Genomic DNA, 22,071 nt, shown 5'->3' with positions numbered 1-22,071 from the left:
TTGCTGATTGACAATTTGGCTTCCGCTAACAGCGCTCAATGCAAGCAGCTCTTAACATCATTTTGAACTATATTCTAATTAATAAGGCCTAAGGATGTACAACGGCCCTGTTTGGTAAGGACGTGGAGAAAGCTTTCGACACAGTCTGGCACTCGGGGCTCAAGTACAAGCTACGTAATCTTTTCGACCTTCCACCGAATGCCAAAAAAATACTATGCAACTTCCTTGATGGCCATACGATGCGAATTAAATTCAGAAACTGCCTCTCTGACTCCTTCACCATTCATGCTGGAGTTTCCCAAGGCTCTGTGCTCTCTCCTACCCCGTACATCCTTTACACAAATGACATTCCTGACCCAGCACATTACAACACACACTAGCATATGCTGACATCACACAACTCACCGCACACGAACAGTGCAGATATCTATCACTCAGAACACAACGCGAGGTAGACAGGATCAGTGCCTGGGAGAGTCTTTGGGGCATTAAAACCAGTGCCAATAAATTTAAGATTAAGACACATGTGCAACATCTGGGTATCTTTATTGTAGACGTTTCGCCATCCAGTGGCTTTATCAATACAAATTCTAGGACATAACTTGAAGACAGTAGAACTATGTACAGAAGATGAGGTAATCAGTCCCTCAACCTAGGAGTAGGTGCGAAGAGCACCATAGTCGTGGAGATTCTGAAGCAGAAGAAAGGAGCCTGGCGCTTATATAGTAACGTCAGGTGTAGCAGACGAGGGCATAGTCACTGGTAGGCAGGATTCCCCAGTGGAAGTAGGTCCTTCCCAAAGAGATGGGTTAGTTAACCTTCACGGCAACGACAACTACTACTACAACTAACCCATCTCTTTGGGAAGGACCTACTTCCACTGGGGAATCCCGCCTACCAGTGACTATGCCCTCGTCTGCTACACCTGACGTTACTATATAAGCTCCAGGCTCCTTTCTTCTGCTTCAGAATCTCCACGACTATGGTGCTCTTCGCACCTACTCCTAGGTTGAGGGACTGATTACCTCATCTTCTGTACATAGTTCTACTGTCTTCAAGTTATGTCCTAGAATTTGTATTGATAAAGCCACTGGATGGCGAAACGTCTACAATAAAGATACCCAGATGTTGCACATGTGTCTTAATTTCATCTTGTCAGTATTATATACCATTCTTACACAAATCTAAGATTACCTACTTCTTCCCAAAAGGACGCCCACCACTACCTGTTGACCTCAGAACCACCACTGCAAGAACACCCATCCCACGAACACGCAGCACCACAATCCTAGGAGTTAATTTGAACTCCAGTCTTAGACTACACACTCACATAAACGCCAAAAGAGCTCTGGCCAATTCTGCTCTAGGACGACTGTACAAGCTCAGAGGCTCACACCCTCACACTAAACTACACCTGTACAAGGCCCTCATACGGCCACTAATCACTTATTCACCTCTTGCTCTTCCTCTCGCTGCCAAAACAAATGTCCTGAAACTGCAGCGAATCCAGAACCGTGCATTGCGGTGGGTGCTGGGCGTGGTGTGGGATGACTTTGCCACAAGCGAGTCTCTCCACGCCATGACTGGTACCCCGGCGTTGAACGTATTCTGGAAAGAACTCGGTAACAGACAGACCGACTAGAAACCCACCAGGACACTTGGACAACCTTCCTTGACGAAGTTATTAAGCGGCCACACAACACTCTAAACCTCTCCCAGTCCATAAACAATACTGCTCCCCCTCCTTCCTCTCTATTCATGAACCTTAACCCTAACTTCTAATTCTTAACCATCTGCCCTGCCCTTTGCAGGGGTGGACCTTAAAGACGTCCGTTCTACCAAGCCAACTTCTATGTCTCCCTCTCTCCAATCCTTATTGCATTTGAGAAGCAAACAGCAGCAAACCAGCCTTGACGTTGTGCCAGCACCTGTGTGAATGTTCTTTGCCTCCCAAACCCAGTCCAGTACTTCCAGTGTGCCAATCTCGCTTTTGCAGTCAGCACGGCCCGGCATCTATTCCCTCTACCTGGGAGTATCCTACTACTACTAGGCGCTTCCCCCCCCCCCACCCTATCCCCCACAAGTCTTGGAAAATCAGCCTGCGCCTTATATGCTCAAGGTCAAGGTCAGGGTCAAGGGTAGGCTTGGGATTACGCTTTAGCAGATGTTAACTTACGTTGTTACAACTGCTTGGAAATGTCGTCTTATGTGTTTTATATGATTGTGCGCCTTGTATACTGGAAAATACGGTAATAATTGCCAAAGGAGTGCAAGTAGAAATACTTGCACAGAATCCAACTTTCTCACACTGTCATTAAAATAAACACCGTATACAATACTGACAAGTAGACGAGTAAGAGACCTGTGCAGGAGGTCAGGTGTACGTATTTATTTTCAAAACTTTATTTCCGCCTACCTGTTTGACCCTTGTGGATTTACCGTTTAGTTTTGATTGTAGTAATAATAATAATAATAATAATAATAATAATAATAATAATAATAATAATAATATCGGCTTGACAAAGCTCTTGAAGAGAGAAACGTTGCCACAATGAAATGTTGCATTAGTTCCACATATCCTTTTACCTAACAGTAATATTTCCACATATGCAACAGTTAGGTATCTTTATTATGAAACGTTTCGCCTACACAGTAGGCTTCTTCAGACGATGTTGTTAGGTAAGACACATATGCAACAGTTAGGTATCTTTATTATGAAACGTTTCGCCTACACAGTAGGCTTCTTCAGTCAAGTACAGAAAAGTTGATAGAAGCAGAAGATACTTGAAGACGATGTAATCAGTCCATCACCCTTAAAGTTTTGAGGTGGTCAGTCCCTCAGTCTGGAGAAGAGCATTGTTCCATAGTATGAAACAATATGGAGATGAAGTGACAGGATGGAGCCTTATATATTGCCAAGAGGTGAGACGTAGGTCACTAGAAGAGGTAAGAACTCAGATGTTGAGAAGTCAGGTCCCTCTCAAATCCAGCCGCTCTCACTAGTGGAAGTTGTCGAAGTTGATTGCAGGTCTGTACCAAGATACCCTTGTGTTGCAGTGTCTGACAGATTGAACATTAAAATGGTATAAAATACCGACAGGTTGTTAGGTAAGACACATATGCAACAGTTAGGTATCTTTATTATGAAACGTTTCGCCTACACAGTAGGCTTCTTTAGTCGAGTACAGAAAAGTTGATAGAAGCAGAAGATACTTGAAGACGATGTAATCAGTCCATCACCCTTAAAGTTTTGAGGTGGTCAGTCCCTCAGTCTGGAGAAGAGCATTGTTCCATAGTATGAAACAATATGGAGATGAAGTGACAGGATGGAGCCTTATATATTGCCAAGAGGTGAGACGTAGGTCACTAGAAGAGGTAAGAACTCAGATGTTGAGAAGTCAGGTCCCTCTCAAATCCAGCCGCTCTCACTAGTGGAAGTTGTCGAAGTTGATTGCAGGTCTGTACCAAGATACCCTTGTGTTGCAGTGTCTGACAGATTGAACATTAAAATGGTATAAATATAAAGATACCTAACTGTTGCATATGTGTCTTACCTAACAACCTGTCGGTATTTTATACCATTTTAATGTTCAGTAATATTTCCGCCTACTGTGTAAGCGAAACGTTGCATGTGTCGCAAGTTTTCCTACAGTGTAAACTGTGTGGACCAGTTGGCTTGCACAGTGTTAGACCTGAAATTTATCTCATTATAATTATGCTAATGATTATAATTGACATCTGTATGTCAGTTATAATTATTACGTTTTGAGGATGTCTTGGTTTGACCAAATGCAAGTTTGATGTCTCGAAGATGGAGGATGTTGAGGTTTTAAAATATGTGCAGTAATATATCTTACCTTACCTTTTTCTTGCACATAGTTTCTGTAGATTGTTGCAGAGGGTCCTGTTTGTCTGAATCATCAGTGTTTGTCAGCTTTCTCCTTTGTCAAGTGTAACCTTTTTGCAAATGTGATTGTATATACAGTGTTCTTAGCGAAGTTTTTTGTCTGCTGTCTAGAATTGTAAGTGACTTTGAGCCAGAGCTATTGTGAATAATTGATGATAGCATCGTTGTATGTGTGTGTGTGTACATGTGTGTATCCTCCGCTGCCAGATGGTACTATCCCTTTCTATGCGTCAACCCACAGATTTATAGCTTTGCATTTGCTCGGGTTAAATTTCAACACTTGAACCGGACCATTTCTGGACTCTCCAAGCCTTCTTGCACCCGCCTTTCATCATTAGTTCCTTTTCTCATATACGAACGAGGTGGTAATCCACAGGACTTTTCTCTTATAATTGTAGGTGATAACTTTTATCTGATTATAATCGGATTAATATTCACCAGGAATAATATAGGCGCCAACACTGAACCCTGAGGAACACAGATTCCACTTTCCCATCCTGATGCTTCATACCTTATAGTGACTGCCTTTGTTCACGTGTTCCTTTAACCCTTAAACTGTCCAAACGTAGATCTACGTTTTTTCGACATTTGAAAGTATGTAAAAAAAGTAGATCTTTTTTTTTTTACATTTGAAAACGTGTAAAAAAACTTTGATCTACTTTTTTTTGTTATATTTGAAAATATGTAAAAAAAAGCGTAGATCTACTTTTGGAGCACTACGCATGTGAACGTAGATCTCCTTGGACAGTTTAAGGGTTAACTGTGCTAATAATTTTAATTTTAACCCAGGTTTTTTCTAGTTTACTAAGTAGTCTTCTGTGTGGGCCAGAATTACGAATCTCTTTACTGTCTAAGAATATGGAGTGAGAGGTATGGGAGGAAGACCAAAATAAACCCAATAAAAAGCATGGGTGTAGTGGGCACAATAAGGGAATATTGTATCAACGTTCCAGTCACGGTATTGTGCCTTTTTGTTATTCATTCGTGGATATAGACTGCTCAGTATCTTACCAGAAGATATCCGAAACACTGCTGGGGCAAGTATAGAAGTCGTCAAGAGGAAACTGGACAAGTATGTTCAGCAGGTGCCAGGTCAACTAGGCTGTGATGGATGTGTGGGTCAGCAACAGCCTGGTTGACCAGGCAAACACCAGACGAGCCTGGCCCATGGCAGGGCTCCGGTAGTAGAAAAATTGTAGGAACTCATCAAGGGTATATTAAAGGTATGAAGTCCACTTGTCCTTTTCACGTTTGACATCTTTTGATCAATGATGTCTGTAAAGCTAGACCGTCAATTTCTGGATTCACTTGGGTGTTATGTGAGGAAGTCAACACACTCAAGATGGTCAAGATTTTAGAGAAAATCTGAAGTAGGATTCCTGTTTGTCACTTTCCTTGAATATTGGTATTGCATTTTCCTTGAATATTGGTATTGCATTTTCCTTGAATATTGGTATTGCATTTTCCTTGAATATTGGTATTGCATTTTCCTTGAATATTGGTATTGCATTTGCAAACACAGTGATCTCGTTCTCTTATTCAGTATTATCCATACCAGTGTCGCTGAAATAATAATTAATAATCTTTATTTCTACAAGTACATGTACAAGGTATACAGTCCTAGCTGACATCAGTGATATACTGCTATATAGAAAACCCCTTATTATACAGAACATTTCTGGTAAATTAGGTCAGTTTTGTCTCAGGATGCTACTCACAACCAAGATACCCATTTTACTGATGGGTGAACATTGGACAGTAGTTGTCTTATGGAAGCACGTCTTAATGTTTCCAACCGTACCAGGCATCGACCCCCGGTATCAGGTCTAGCCTCGATGGTTTATCATTCCTTCTTACTCGCGTTTGTTGTCTTAACATGCTATACGAGAAAGTTCCTAATTATAGATTCAGGCAGCTGCTTCTGCATGTCTGAGCCTACGTGTGGGTCCTATAGTTCTAGTATATACCTCCAGGAGTGAGCTCCCTTATTACTAGTTCAGCCCTCACTCTTTGCCACCTTTACATTTTATTGTGTTGCTGCGTTGTTTCTGTTATGTTCTTGTCTGGAACTCTTCGCAATAATGTTCCAGTTAGTATACAATTTACGCTATTTAATAATGATAGATTTATGAATTGGACACATTGTAGCACCTAGGTGCCAAAATTATGGCTTTTTCAGTCCAGTAATGAGAACAAATACTTGACAGTGGAATAAGTGGAGAGGTAATTTGAGGTGATCAGTTCCTTAGCCTTGATAGGTGTTCAACCCTCACCTTTATAAAAGTTGAAATGATCACCTCAAAATACCTGTTTCTTACATCGTCTTCAGCATTCTCTACTGGATGGAAAAAGCCACTGATTGGTGAAACATCTCCGTCAGTAGCCACCCATGTGTTACACATATGTTACACGTGTGTTACACATGTCTTATTCATCACTATATACACTGAAAAAGCCCCATTATTGAGTTGGCATTTATTTAAATGTCAGTCCTTTTTATTAAAGTGTGTTGCGATTCCCCCCCCCCCCCTCTACCCCTTCTCGACTTTCTCTCTATACAACAACATCACCTGGGAAAAATGGGTACCTTGGTAACAATGGTTAACTTAGTTTCCGTGATTGCAGTGATGTCTGTGATATAATTTTGTACCTTTATTTAGCTTTTGTTTTTTACACAGTATTTTAAAGTATGGTTTGCGTGCGGCCAACAGTAACAGCCTGGTTGAGCAGGCCCTGATCCACGGCGAGACCTGGTCATAGACCGGGCTATGGGGGGTGTTGACCCCCGGAACACCCTCCAGGTATGGGCCTTCCTGGCCATCACATACTTAAATCTTGTAGAGTTTTGACATTATCATGTCTTCCCTACAGTCATGTCTTCCCTACAGTTTGCATGAAAACATAAAATAATCCCCTTTTTATGAGGTGACCGAACTTGTCCGGTATACTCGCATAACCTCTCTCTCTTGTTTTTTGATGCAGACGAAAACATTTCTTACCAAAATAAAAGTTGGAAAGTATGACGAAAACCAGATGGATAAGTTGTTCCTGCTAGTTGTTATGGAATGTTCACTTGCCTTTGTGTGGTAGCACTTGCCTTTGTCTGTGTGGTAGCACTTGCCTTTGTCTGTGTGGTAGCACTTGCCTTTGTCTGTGTGGTAGCACTTGCCCTTGTCTGTGTGGTAACACTTGCCCTTGTCTGTGTGGTAGCACTTGCCCTTGTCTGTGTGGTAGCACTTGCCTTTGTCTGTGTGGTAGCACTTGCCCTTGTCTGTGTGGTAGCACTTGCCCTTGTCTGTGTGGTAACACTTACCTTTTTCTGTGTGGTAGCACTTGCCTTTGTCTGTGTGGTAGCACTTGCCTTTGTCTGTGTGGTAGCACTTGCCCATGTCTGTGTGGTAGGACTTGCCTTTGTCTGTGTGGTAGCACTTGCCTTTGTCTGTGTGGTAGCACTTTCCTTTGTGTGGTAGCACTTACCATTGTCTGTGTGGTAGCACTTACCATTGTGTGGTCACATTCATTAGATAGCAAAATCTGTGTAAACAACATCTGAATTTTGGTTTTCATCCAAAGTCCCATTAATTTTGTCATGTGTTACATGTACCAAACAAGAGTTTCTCGTTCTAAATCTATGTTGACTTGGGTTGTGTAGGTTTTCTCCATAAACACTAAGTCGGCGTCTCAGTACTTTTGCGACGAATTTTATGGTGTGTGTGTGATGTTAGTGCTATTGGCCGTAATTTTGTTCGGTAACTGATGCCTACCAAAACGTAGAACGATGTTAAACTTGCCTTGATTTTTGTTTCCTAGTACCTTCCATTAATATAACTGACTAGGTACTCTTTAAGGCATGACGTGGCTCTGTCGCTCCGGAATATGCGTACTTAATTAGTAATAGTAGTAGGTGGTGGTGCTGGTGATATCATGCCAAGCATGTTCTTGTTGAGCCCTGGGGTTAATGACCCATATACCATGTTCAGCATAGCTATGCTGAACAGTTATTATTATCATTAGTAGTAGTAGTAGTAGCAGCAGCAGTAGCAGCAGCAGCAGTAGCAGCAGCAGCAGTAGTAGTAGTAGCAGCAGCAGTAGTAGTAGTATTTGGAAGCCTGGGTAATGAGGTTTAATGAAAGGCTAAAAAGCTTTAATTCCATTGATCAAGACTCAAGAGTGTTGAATATTAGGGTGAGTGTTCCCGTGATGTTTGACATGCTCTCATTCACACTGTGAGGGGATGTACTAGCTCCATGTTTGTTGTCACATTCAATGAATTTAATAAAGCTCATCCTGAAGTTTGTTAACTGGAATAAAGGCTTATCCTTGTGTGAAGTTTTTAGTTAATCTTTATTTGGTGCGTGTGTGTTCAGGGTGTGAGAATTTCTGACTCAGTGTTCGTCTTTTTCTCGTGGGGAGAAATGTTTAATAGTGTACAGGTTATTCATTGTACTTGTGTATAACTACTTGCAATGTACAAGTTGGTCGGTTTACTTGACAGTGTAAGTGCTTGACCGTAAGTGTTACAGCGCTGCATAACCACCTGGATCAAAGGTTACCTGTAAAACAGGAAGTAGTGTGTCTGTGCGCACGCGCGGGCCAGTTCGTGTATTGTATGTGCCAAAATGCGTTGTCATACCTATTTTCTCAAGCGTATCTTGATCCTGAGCACATTACAGGTAGAGGAGCCTCAACTTCCCTCAGAAACACCATCGTAGCTCATTGAAGCACCGTCATGATTTCTGTCCCCGTCCGTTGGCCAGCGGGCAGCTAATAGCAACAGCTTGGTTGATCAATCAATCGATGAGGAAATCTGGCCTCGGGTAAAGCCGCGAAACCAGTCACAGATTTATTCACAGATTTTAGTATAGGGTGTCCCTTCAGTATGGAACCATATGGTCATTAGACAGGACCAGCCGGTGAGGAGCCCCCAATCTCACTCTAAATATATAAATAAAAAAAATTAAAAATTATTTCTTTGCTAAGGTTACAATGTGTGTTTACATATAATATGATTGGAGCAAAGAAAGCCACTATCATGCCGAGGCGTTTCGGGCAGACTTAACCTAATACTTATAGACAACTTTAAGTCTAGACAGGTGAAAAGTAGTACAATACAAATAGTCAATATTCACTCTTGTTGATATGAGGGTCACTTGAAGAAGTACAATTATCATACTTAGTGTAAATTACCTTGCATAACCCAAAAAAGTCAGTTACTTATTTATATTGGGGCCCTTGATGCTATGCAGAATGTTTTACACCTTGTGTGGTAGTTGAAACTTCTGGTGTTAGGCTATTGTGACATGCCGTAGTGCGTATTCACACCTTCCTTGTGGAGTAGTTGATGCTCACTCAGAAAAGGCTTTATTGAAAGCTCGGATGTGTGTCCCTTTGATTCTTCCAGTTTTCTGTTGTCCCTTTTATTATTTGAGTATCGCTGTGACCTTGCCTGTCTCTTGTTGTACCAGTTATCTACCGATCCCTGTGGAGTGTTTCTGTCTTTTGTCATTGTTATCTACCCGTCTGTATGTCTCTTCCTGTCTTCTGTTATCTGCCAGTCCCTATGGCTCTTGTTTTTGCCTATTCTCCCTGTTATCACATTCTCCGTTGACTGCGCGTTATTGTGTTCCTTGTCACTTCAGAGCCACTTGCTAACAACAACAGTGCTACATCACCTCTTTTGTGTCTACTCCAGTCGCGGCACATCGCCGCCTCGTCCTTACTACGTATCTGATCACCTCTTATAAAGGTTCTAATCCGTTGTGTAATTCCAAGGGAGACTTCTGCTTGAGAGAAAGTTTATTAAGGTTCAGGTACGCATAAATACAATTGCATAAATTATCATATAAAGCAGCATATGTGTAATTACCTAGGATAACCAAAAAAAAAAAAAAAAAGTCAGTGACTTATTTCCATTGGGATCGCTGCCCCACAGGTCTAATTTCCAAGTCTGGAAAATTCGTGGCCTTGCAGTAGCTTGGCTGTGATAAGAGATGTTTGACTTCACAGAGTTCACTCGCGAACTTTAATATTAAAATTTGATCAAGCTGAATCCTTAGCGACACCGTCTTGCTCAAGATTATGTGCGTACATCTATAGAGCATGTAGGCTACATGATGTTAAAATTTTAATTTTGAGGCAGTTTCCGTCGGGATGGGGGGGGGGGCATATTTTTGCACATTATTTTACTGATTTTAGAAAAATATGTATATTTTCAACCTATCCTGGTAAGTCTATATGTAAAAAGTGCGTGTCTGCGCTATTACATATGCACGTACATACTCCATAAAGCATGCTGGACTAGCACTTTAGTACGTGCTCGTGCTGTCGTACTCATGGGTCTTCCCTAGAATATTAACCAGAGCTTCATCCACTATTTCCTGTCTAACACGATTTTGAAAGTTTTCGTTCCGTTCCCTCCAAAGAGGAGTTCTTTAAGCTAATGAAGGGCTCTCCAGCCAAGAAGTTAGAGCTACCTTCTCTTTCATTGAATCAAATATGATTACCTCCCTTTCCGAAGGTACAGTATGACAGCCTTAGTGGGTTGTACGGAATCATAGAATGTGAGGAGCAGTCTATATAATTGGAAAAGATAGGCACACAGCGGTTGTTGTATCATCGGATTTCTTTAAAATTGTGATTGTAAATCGCTGTATAGATTTTCAGTAAACTACGTTATAACTGTTGTTGAAAGGAATCTTGGTACATTCATTTTTTCTCAGCTCTTATGCAAGTCAAGTGTCTACGTTTCTCAGATACTAGCAAGATTTTTAATAGATAAGTCAAGTGTCTGTTTTGGGAACTAACAAGGTGTTTAACAGACGTCAGGTGTCTACAAGTTTTCTCAGATACTACTAGCAAGACGTTAAACAGATAGAAGTCAGGTACTACTGCTTATTGTCCGTTAGTATATTTTCCTCAGTTTAACGAGTTTTGTGTTGTATAATTACCACAGTGGTAGTATACCACGAGCTGGTATACTACCACCTTAACTACATACTGCTTTTAGTAAGAAATTATGTCATTTTAAGCTGGATAAACTTAAGGTTACCTGATAGAGGTAAGATTTTCACGTGATGCTTTTCAGTGACTCGTGTTGAGGGAGTTGTAGTATGAGTGGAGGCAGGTATTTTTATGTTAGTTTAAAACGGAGATGTGTTAAAGTAACTTGCGTATTTTAAAGGGGCATTGGAAAGGGGGGTAACTTAGGTACTTTAAGAGTGCACTGGAGAAGTTAATTTAAAGACTTGAAAGTCTGAACAAGTAGCATCAGCAGGTGTTACTTTTATTTTGCAATTTAGTTTTGATCTTTTATTTGGCAGTTCATGACACCCGGGCAAGTTGAGTGGGTGACTTGTTTAATAATGAATGTTACACAACGGTGAGGGTGAGGTGGGTAGGTGGGTGAGGTGAGGAGTGAGCAAGCTACTGAGATTATTGAATGAGGTGGGTAGGTTGGTGGGAATGGGTGGGCGAGTACGCAAGAGACTGTGGTGGGCAAGTCAGGCAAGCAAGCAAACAGTGAAATGTGAGCTAGGAAGTGGCCGATATAGAGTGGGCGAGGTCTGGCCCACTAGTGACAGGTGCCGGAGGTACTCTTGCATGGTCATCCTTGATACACTGGAGAAAGGAAAGCTTGATACAACCTGCCACATACAGCAATAATAATCATATTCCATATCTTTGCTAATAAAAGGTTCATAGCTATATTTTACTGCCTTGTTACAATAGATTTACTAGATAACGTAGAAGGGGAAACATATCTCGATAACACACGAGTGTACCATAACCTCTTTATGCACATAAACTAACTGATGTATATAATTGTGACGTCACAAGAGCAAAGATATTGCCACCACATAGATTACTGAACAAGCAAAGATATTGCCACCACACAGATTACTGAACAAGCAAAGATATTGCCACCACATAGATTACTGAACAAGCAAAGATATTGCCACCACACAGATTACTGAACAAGCAAAGATATTGCCACCACATAGATTACTGAACAAGCAAAGATATTGCCACCACATAGATTACTGAGCAAGCAAAGATATTGCCACCACATAGATTACTGAACAAGCAAAGATATTGCCACCACACAGATTACTGAACAAGCAAAGATATTGCCACCACATAGATTACTGAACAAGCAAAGATATTGCCACCACATAGATTACTGAGCAAGCAAAGATATTGCCACCACATAGATTACTGAACAAGCAAAGATATTGCCACCACACAGATTACTGAACAAGCAAAGATATTGCCACCACATAGATTACTGAGCAAGCAAAGATATTGCCACCACATAGATTACTGAGCAAGCAAAGATATTGCCACCACATAGATTACTGAACAAGCAAAGATATTGCCACCACATAGATTACTGAGCAAGCAAAGATATTGCCACCACGTAGATTACTGAGCAAGCAAAGATATTGCCACCACATAGATTACTGAACAAGCAAAGATATTGCCACCACATAGATTACTGAACAAGCAAAGATATTGCCACCACATAGATTACTGAACAAGCAAAGATATTGCCACCATATAGATTATTCAACAAGCAAGGAACAAGGATGACACCACAGATTGAACAGCGGGGATACTGCCTCCACATAGATTGAACAAGCAAGGATATTGTCACTATATATATTATTGAACAAACATGGATACTGCCACCACATAGATTATTGATCAGATATTCATATTGCTGTTCATTCTCGTCCCCCAGTCATGATCGTCCAGTTGAAAGGTTACAGTGGTTATTTTCGTCAGCCTCCTTTTCAAGATGTGTCGTAACCTTTCTTTAAATTTGCTTATGCGTGATTAAATATGAATTTATTTTTATAGATTTAGGTAACATAACCTATCTAATCCTTATCCAACTTAAACCCCACCCAACCTAGCCTAATTTGTCCTAACCTAAAATAAACAGATTTTGTCTACCGTAAAGAAACTGATGCCGGAGAACTGATAGTGTTAAAATAATAATAATAAAATTAATATAATTTTATTTCTACAAGTACATGCACAAGATATAAAGGCCTAGCTGACATCAATGACATGCTACTATATAGAAAGCCCCTTGTTATACATCATATTTTATTACACAATTATTGTATTAATCAAATTGACATGCTGAATTTAGGAAAATCCAAAATTTTCCACAAGTTCTTTCGAGCTTTGGTATCTCCACGCACATTGAAGTTGGATCGAAATGTCATACAACCACCAGTAATGAAAAGAAAGAAATGGTGTAGAAACGTTTTTATGACGAAGTTTCGCTCTGTGTAAAACTTTGCCATGTTTGTTCTACAACTTTTCTTCACAAAGGTGTATCAGTTAGAGGATAAGGTGACTGGGGTCACTCGTTCTGTAGGGAAAAAGGCCCAAGCTGCAATAGTTACACATATTTCCTTAGAGAGGGTCCCTTGGTCATTAAGGTTTAAAAGGCTACATACTACATGAGGGGTCATTTAGGCTGCATGTCACCTATTCACCACAGGTCAAGAATACTTTAATCCCTAAAATAGGAATTAAACTCTCATTGTATATACACTGTGAGATGTACACCTCTCAATATATGTTGCCTGCTTGGTAAGGATCAGCGGGAGAAACTCTACGGAAAATTCCCTGTCATGTTTCAGTGATTCGTCTTTAAATTAATTTTTTAATTTTATGCGGTACAAAAATAATGTAGTTGACGTGTAATGAAACATTGTAAGGCACAGAGAAAGTTACTAGTATGCATTGCTAATGTGTTTGACTGGGTTTAACTCTGGCTCCTGGGTCTCTTGAGGATGTTAATCTACAGCTCCTCTTTCTTTTGTTTATTGATCTCCAGCTCCTGGGCCTCATAGGAAGCTTGAGTGACAGGTTAGAGCTGCAGCGCCTCTGCCTACTGGGGAGTTTTTAGGTACAGTTACTAGGCCTCTTGTGTGGGGTCGAGATACGGGAAGCTGGGGTTGTGTTGATACGTCTCTTGGATCGTTCAAAGAGGCAGGGGACGGGTGGTGTATGCTACGAGAGATACCTTTTAAGATCACAGGGATACGTGTCTAACTGACCACAGCAGTGCTCTACTTGTAAAGAGTTTGTATGAATGTAACTGTCATCCATAATTGTGTCTTATAAGAATGTGTCTTAGCTTACCGCCACCATTATTATTTATTATAAAATTTGAAATCGATGGGGAGTGCTAAACCCGTCGGTATCATAGTACAGGGGAAATGAAAGCCAATCAGGGAGGAAGCAACTCCACTTGCTTGAATCCAGGGACCCTCCCCTAGAAGAGTGAGACGATGGTGTGTTCTCTGTTTGGATCTTCTATAACTATTATCATAATCAAATCAAGCGTTAAACCAGTATGGGTCTATAATTTTCTTGGTCACTCGCAGCTGTTTATTAGTATATTTAAAAAAAATGCCCCAAACCCGATGGGTCATAGACAAGTATGCTTCATTATTGTCCGGTCTTATATAATATTTTGGCCGATATAGAACACCTATGTAACCATAGGTGTTCAATGAGCTATAGTGCATGTGTGCACAGGTGTTAGGTGAGCTATGGCGAGTGTCCACAGGTGTCTGATGAGCTGTGGTGCGTGTCCACAGGTGCTTGATGAGCTGCTGTACACGAGTGATGGTATTAACAGACATGTGTGTCCATGGGTGTTTGACGAGCTGTGTCTCCACAGGTGCTTGACCAGCTACTGCGCACGAGTGATGGTATTAACAGACGTGTGTCCACAGGTGTTTGACGAGCTACGGTGCAAGTCACCTGAGGTGTTCCGCAAGCTGGTGCCAGTGCAAGGTGACATAATACTACCAAGTCTTGGCATCTATGCTGAGGACGCCACCACCCTCATCTCTACAGTGTCTGTGGTGTTCCATGCGGCCGCTACAGTTAAGTTTGACGAGGCTCTCAAACTCTCGCTACAGATGAACGTGCTGGGTACCAAGCGCCTGGTGGAACTCTGTCACAAGATGACCAAGTTGGTGGTGAGTACAAGTGTATACAAATGGGGTTATACTTAACTACGGTACCTTTGAGAGCTTGTGTACACACATGCACACACAGTGAAGAGGTGGGGCCAGGAGCTATGAGTCGACCCCTGCAGCCACAATTAGGTGAGTATACACACACACACACACACACACACACACACACACACACACACACACGTGTGTATACGAGATGCTATCAAAAAGTTCCCATACTCGATTTTTTGCGTGCTTCCTGGGTGAAATATGGCAGAGGCATAGACACACTGCACAGTAGACTCCTTTGTGAAGTAACCTGGCAAGTTTCAGTCAGTGCAGTCGGTCATTCCGTTAACGTTAAACAGGCACTAGTGTCTGTACTTTGTTGCAATTTTTTGTGTAACAATGGAATCTTTAAAATAAATAATTGTGTATGAAATAATGTTCCAAGCTCGGTAAAATGGCTAGTGAAACTCGCAGAACATTTCAGCTAGCATTTGGCTACGAAGCAATGGGTTGGACACACTATTTTGAGTGGTTTTCTTGATTCAAAGCTGGATGAACATCAGTTGAGGATGATGAACGCTCTGGTCATCCATTAATGTAAAAAAAGCCACATCAGTGTTAAAAAAGTGAAGAAGGCTATTCGCAGATTGTCATCAGAGTATTCGGGACATTGCAGCTGCTGTGGGAGTTTCATATAGGTTGTCAAAACATTTTGTAATAAAGTTGGTAGAATTACCGACAATATGTAAAGTAAAAGGACACAAGTGCAACTAATGTGACATTTATTGTGGCAACGTTTCGCTCTCCAGGAGCTTTATCAAGCCATTACAAACAATACATGGACACAGAGGGTATATAGCACTGATCGCTGTTTCGAATACAATTAAACAAAACAACGGCAGCTTCACCATCTCCGAAGTCTTAGCAAGAATCCTCCTGAAAACAGTAAACCCTGCCATCACATAGTCTCTCCTGTTATTCTACACATTATTATTATAATCAAAAAAGAATTATTATTATAATCAAAAAAGAAAATGAAGTTATACTACACAAAGCACAGAGAGTGAACACTGAAACAAGCTGCCTCATTCCAGTTTATATTTGTCCAACCTATTTATATGTTACCCAAGTAATAGCTTTTATATCCTTTTACTCATGTACGAATTAATTGCTCTACCATATTGTATTACTTTTGTCACTACCACTACTACTACTACTACTACCACTACCACTAGTGAACTTCGAAATGGTACCTCACTAGTATTCACCTCACTCTGAGCCTTTATATACCCTCTGTGTCCATGTATTGTTTGTAATGGCTTGATAAAGCTCCTGGAGAGCGAAACGTTGCCACAATAAATGTCACATTAGTTGCACTTGTGTCCTTTTACTTTACAAAACATTTTGACTGAAAAAAATTGAAAATGAGGTGAGTGGCTTGCCATACTCCCTCCTAGCCTCATGGGCCCTATTATACCTGCTCTTAAAATTATATATAGAACTTGTCTCTACCACTTCTTCATAGAGATTATTTCACTTCCTGACCACTTTGAGACCGAAGGAATACTTTAACATCCCTGTGCTTTATCTGTCTTTAACTCTAGTGTACCCAAGTAGCTACCTTTTTCATGAAACTATATCAGTTATCAATTTTTATGTTGAAATTGTATCAGTTGTGTATTGTATTTTAATAAAATACTTGTATTTTGCTGTGGGCAGGCAGTGGTACATGTTTCCACTGCGTATTGCAACTGTGATCGTGGCGAAGTTAAGGAAATGGTCTATCCTCCACCTATTGATCCCTATAAGCTCATCCAACTCATTGACTGGATGGATGATGAAACCTTCAACTACCTTACACCCAAGTAAGTCAACATCTTCTGTCTTCACTAGTTTGTTGACATTGTTGTTTATCCTGTGGTGATTTTCATTATATAATTTATGTATGTTTGGGAGGGGGATGGGGAATGCTCTCCAAGTGATATTCTTTATTTTTTCCGGCTGTGTGTAGAGGTATACTCAACCAATTGTTTTCAGGATATCTATATGGGTATATTACCTCATGAAGCTGTCTTCAGCAGGGGCAGCACCAGAATTTATATATTGGAGGGGGGAGTGCTTAGGGGTTGTTATCTGGTTGGAAGGGGAGCGAGGAGATGAAGCAGCGTTATTATTACTATTTTTATGTAGGTGCTAAGGGATGTTTGGAGGGCAAGTGAAGCTACCCCCAACTTCTCCTATTGGTGCTGCCACAGAGTCTGCTCACCTTATTATACACAAATATGTTTTTTCAAAAAGTGTGAGAGTGAGTATAGGAATACTCTTTTAGTTCTACTCAACTTGTTGTGTTTGCAAACCGTATTCGCCTATTTGTACTCACCTATTTGTGGTTGCAGGGGTTGATTCCCAGTTTCTGGTCCTGCCTCTTAACTTGCCAATCATTAGTCACTTCCTCTTAGCTTCATGGGCCCTGTTGTACCTGCTCTTAAAACTGTGTAAGCTGCCTCCTTCCACCACATCCTCACTAAGATCATTCATCTTTCTGACCACTGTGAGACTGAAGAAATACTTCCTAAAATCTCTGTGCTTCGTCTGTGACCTTAACCTCCGAGACTGAAGAAATACGTACTTCCTAAAATCTCTATGGTTCATCTGTGACTTTAACCTCCAGTGGTGACTGCAAGTTCCCATTTCTTGCCTCTCAGACAGCTTATACCTGTCTTCCTTATCAATTTCCCTGAGTATTTTGTATGTTTTTATTATGTCATCCCCAGTTCTTCTGTCCTCCAGTGTCGTTAGGTCCAATTTGGTTAGCCTCTCTGCATAGCTCATGCTCCTTGGCTCAGGAACAATCCTTGTTATATACTTCTACACTCTAGTTTTTAACATACTTTTTCAGGTGCAGGTTCCATACTGGTGCTGCACGGTGCCCCGTGGCCTGGTGGCAAAAGCTCTCACTTCACATGGTGAGGGTCCGGGTTCGATTCCCGGCAAAGGGATGGAAACATTGGACGTGTTTCCTTACACCGGTTGGTTGTCTATCTTCACCCATCAGTAAAATGGGTACCTGAGGGTTAGTCAACTGGTGTGGGTCGCTAGTTATGCTCAGCATAACTAGCGACTTTCTATATAGTAGTATGTCATTTGTGTATGTGTACTCATCTGTAAATGGTTGCAAGGGTCGATTCACAGCTCCTCTGTGTTTTATCATTTGTCAAAGGCACTTCTTGATAAACACTTGACCTCTCCTTTTTTTTGGGGGGGGGGGAGGGGGAGGGGAGATTAGGTATACTCGCCTAATTATACTCGTTCTGTTGTGTTTTCAGGAATAAGTCTCAGTTAGTGAACCATGTTTTTTAACCATTAATTACTAGTTTTAATATATCCCTCACAGCATGGTTTTATTGGTTATAAATTTGCATTCATTTATGCAAATATCTTGTATGCTATTCTTATTTTATTACAGTTGATAATCTCAGTTGATACTCCTACTCAATACTCTCACTTGATATCCTTGCTTAATATTTTCAGTACATTCCCTTATTGATTGGTACTCTCAGTAGATATGCTTGCCTGATATTCTCAATAGATATCCTCATAGTGCAGGATAAGAGCGAACCTCTGATCTTGTGTTTCTTTTAAAATTGCAACTTTGAGGTGTTTTCTAGTGTGGTTTTTATAACTTTATTGATATCAGTTGATTGAATGGAAAACAAAATAGTAAGAGATGGTTTTGGCTGGTCTTAAACTGGACGTTGCTAGAAATAGGGCTCAGAGTGGGCGGAAATATTTGATATTGGCAAATTTTTTTCCTGAAGAAGGGTAGGGCCTTCCCAGGTTCACAGTGTATTTTATGGGTTTTACTAGGTCTGCTCCAGTTGTTTGGATGGTTTAAATCATTACCAATTATTCTTGGTCATATTTTATTATCTGAGAAATAGGGTTAAACTTTGTGATAATGTATTCAAAATACAGGGCAAGTGATATATAGTAGAGGCCTGGGGACATGATTAATGAACAGAAAGTAGGTTGCTTTAGCAGCTGAAATACCTAAAGAGTTTATTTTGAACTGTTTTTAAAGTGGGAAATTTTAAATTGTGTATAAAACTGTCCTGTTTTTAAACTGAAGAATTTTAAGTTTTGTATAAAATTAGCTAAATTACCAACTTCTGTACACATTATAGGGTAGTTCTGATAGTTGAATGGGAATTTTGTTGTGCTCAGTCCATAGAACAGAAGGTATTCTGACAAAATAGCTATGAATAGGTTGAATTGAGCATTGGCATTAGCTTAAAATAAGATTCCAAGTGGGCAAAACTACCAATGTGTAAACTGCATCCAGACTGCAACTTTGGTGCCTGCATAATTCCATAGGTTCCCTATCAAATTTTGCACTTGTGATGTCATTATTTTAAGAAAAAGATTCCCTGCCATTTCACATAATCTTTTTTTTTTATTATTTTCAACACTGTCACCCATTTAATTTTGGGATGCCGCAGTGAAAGGGTTAATATGCTTTCAATAGGTTATTTTTTTTTCACACTAACCTGTGACAAGTGTTCTTTGACAGATTAATTGGGACACGGCCAAACACCTATACTTACACAAAGGCTTTAGCAGAGCATGTACTGGTACAGGAGGCTGGATCATTGCCCTTGGCCATTGTTCGGCCGTCCATAGGTAAGTGCTGTGTCATTAATTAAATGTATTATCATCCTAGTCATTGTTAATCTACGGTTGAATTTTTTTTATTTTTTTAACACGTCAGCCATTTCCCACCAAGGGAGGGTAACCCAAAAAGAAAGAAAAAACTTTCATTATCAGTCAACACTTTCACCATCACTCATACATAATCACTGTCTTTGCAGAGGTGCCCAGATACAATAGTTTAGATAATCACTCCAAACTGCAGTTTGGAGCAGTTTGGTTGAATTGTTCTTCACATAATTTTGGGGCCAAGAATGATCTCTTCACAGTGCTGAGACTTGTGACCATATATGTTCCAATAAGTTTTTCAGAATTTATGGTGTCTAGGACAGTATCGGAAGATTCTTATAAAAAGAACATTAGCATATGTTTGAGCAAGACCAAAAGCTCTTCTGAGTTTGATCCCATGATACCAGAGGTGGGTCAGGGTTTTGGACAATGGCAGCTCATGTTTCTTCAAAATTGGTATTTAATCTGGGAATAATTAATCTCCCTGGGAAAATAGTTCTAGGGAGATTCAATTAGCTGACAGCACTTTTTATTATTATTAATATCAATTTTTTTTTTATATTACACACCAGCTGTCTCCTGCCGAGGTGTGGCAGCCTGAAAAAGAAAATAAGAGTTTTTCTTCTTTTTTACATTTGGTACTTTAAACAGGTAAAGGGGTTACTAGTCCCTTGCTCCTGGTATTTTAGTCCTCTTACGACAACTATGACTTATGGAGGAAAGATTCTTCTCCACCTCCTCATGGAGTTAATACCAAGTTTTTTTTTTTTTTTTTAACAAGTCGGCCGTCTCCCACCAAGGCAGGGTGACCCAAAAAGAAAGGAAATCCCCAAAAAGAAAATACTTTCATCATCATTCAGCACTTTCACCTCACTCAAACATAATCACTGTTTTTGCAGAGGTGCTCAGAACTCAACAGTTTAGAAGCATATACGTAAAAAGATACACAACATATCCTTCCAAACTGCTAATATCCCAAACCCCTCCTTTAGAGTGCAGGCATTGTACTTCCCATTTCCAGGACTCAAATCCGGCTATATAAAAATAACCAGTTTCCCTGAATCCCTTCACTAAATATTGCCCTGCTCACACTCCAACAGATCGTCAGGTCCCAAATACCATTCGTCTCCATTCACTCCTATCAAACACGCTCGTGCACGCCTGCTGGAAGTCCAACCCCCTCTCCCTGATGTCTCATCACTAAAATTAAAGTAATAGTAATACCAATTATTTTAATTTTAGTGATGAGACATCAGTGGAAGGTTTATCTGTGGAGGCAAAAAGTGGGAATGCACTGTAGTAGTACCAGCACATTGCTATAAGGCTAGAGGTCTGGAGTGTGAATATTATGCAAAGAATTTGGAGGGTAGAAATTAGAAGATAGTGCGGTTGCCCATAGGTAGTAGGTTGATAGACAGCAACCGCCCAGGGAGGTACTACCATCCTGCCAAGTGAGTGTAAAATGAAAGCCTGTAATTGTTTTACATGATGGTAGAATTGCTGGTGTCCTTTTTTTTGTTTCATAAACGTGCAAGATTTCAGGTACGTCTTGCTACTTCTACTTACACTTAGGTCACACTACACATACATGTACAAGCATATATAAACATACCCCTCTGGGTTTTCTTCTATTTTCTTTCTAGTTCTTGTTCTTGTCTATTTCCTCTTATCTCCATGGGAAAGTAGAACAGAATTCTTCCTCCATAAGCCATGCATGTTGTAAGAGGCCACTAAAATGCTGAAAGCAAGGGGCTAGTGACCCCTTCTCCTGTATATATTACTAAATTTAAAAGGCGAAACTTTCGTTTTCCTTTTGGGCCACCCCGCCTCAGTGGGATATGGGTGGTGCGTTGCAAGAAAGAAGAGTGCGGTTGCCAGATGTATAATTTGTAGTCGAAGAGGACTTATTAACATGGTTTGGTCATTTAGAAAGGATGGAATAGAATAGGAAGAACAAGAGCATGTGCATAAATCCAGGATGGCAGGAGGGGTAGGGGTTGTCTTAGGAATGGTTGGAAGGAAGAGTGTGAAGGTTTTCCATAGTAGGGGTTAAGCACCAAGCAGGCCTGTGAGTGTGCTAGACTGGGACAAGTTGAAGCAAGTAGTTTTAGGGATTTGACATGTTGGAGTGTGAACAAGGTAAGATTCTGAGATCCTCCCTTCAAGGAACATTCCCAGGAAGATGTCAACACAGTGATTCAATATAGTACTAAATATCTATTATATTTTCTAGCCAAAAAGGCACAAGATGGTGAAGTCAACATTTGACTAAGTTCTATTTGCCTACATGAACTTAGGTCCCAGTATGTCTCCAGATCAAGTCCAATGAGGACACATTCCTTCAAACTGTATTCTACTTTGATCCATTCTCTCTAAATGGGACTAATACATTATATTTCCTAAGCACACCACACATTCTGAAGCTGGTGTTTTTAAGCTTCACATCCATAT

At 40.5% G+C, this 22,071-nt stretch overlaps 1 protein-coding gene across 1 annotated transcript in view; it reads left to right on the top strand.

The window, feature by feature from the left end:
- Nucleotides 1-22,071, top strand: part of LOC128700019 (uncharacterized) — a 497,557-nt gene that overhangs the window by 116,426 nt on the left and 359,060 nt on the right. Inside the window, exons 4-6 of the mRNA XM_070098762.1 lie at nt 14,668-14,916; nt 16,624-16,769; nt 19,475-19,584. Coding sequence (XP_069954863.1) covers nt 14,668-14,916; nt 16,624-16,769; nt 19,475-19,584 — 505 coding nt within the window. The remainder of the gene's footprint in view (nt 1-14,667; nt 14,917-16,623; nt 16,770-19,474; nt 19,585-22,071) is intronic.

Source organism: Cherax quadricarinatus, chromosome 64, assembly GCF_038502225.1.
Source record: "Cherax quadricarinatus isolate ZL_2023a chromosome 64, ASM3850222v1, whole genome shotgun sequence".
NCBI lineage: Eukaryota > Metazoa > Arthropoda > Malacostraca > Decapoda > Parastacidae > Cherax > Cherax quadricarinatus.
This window is presented reverse-complemented; position numbering and strand designations above follow the sequence as displayed.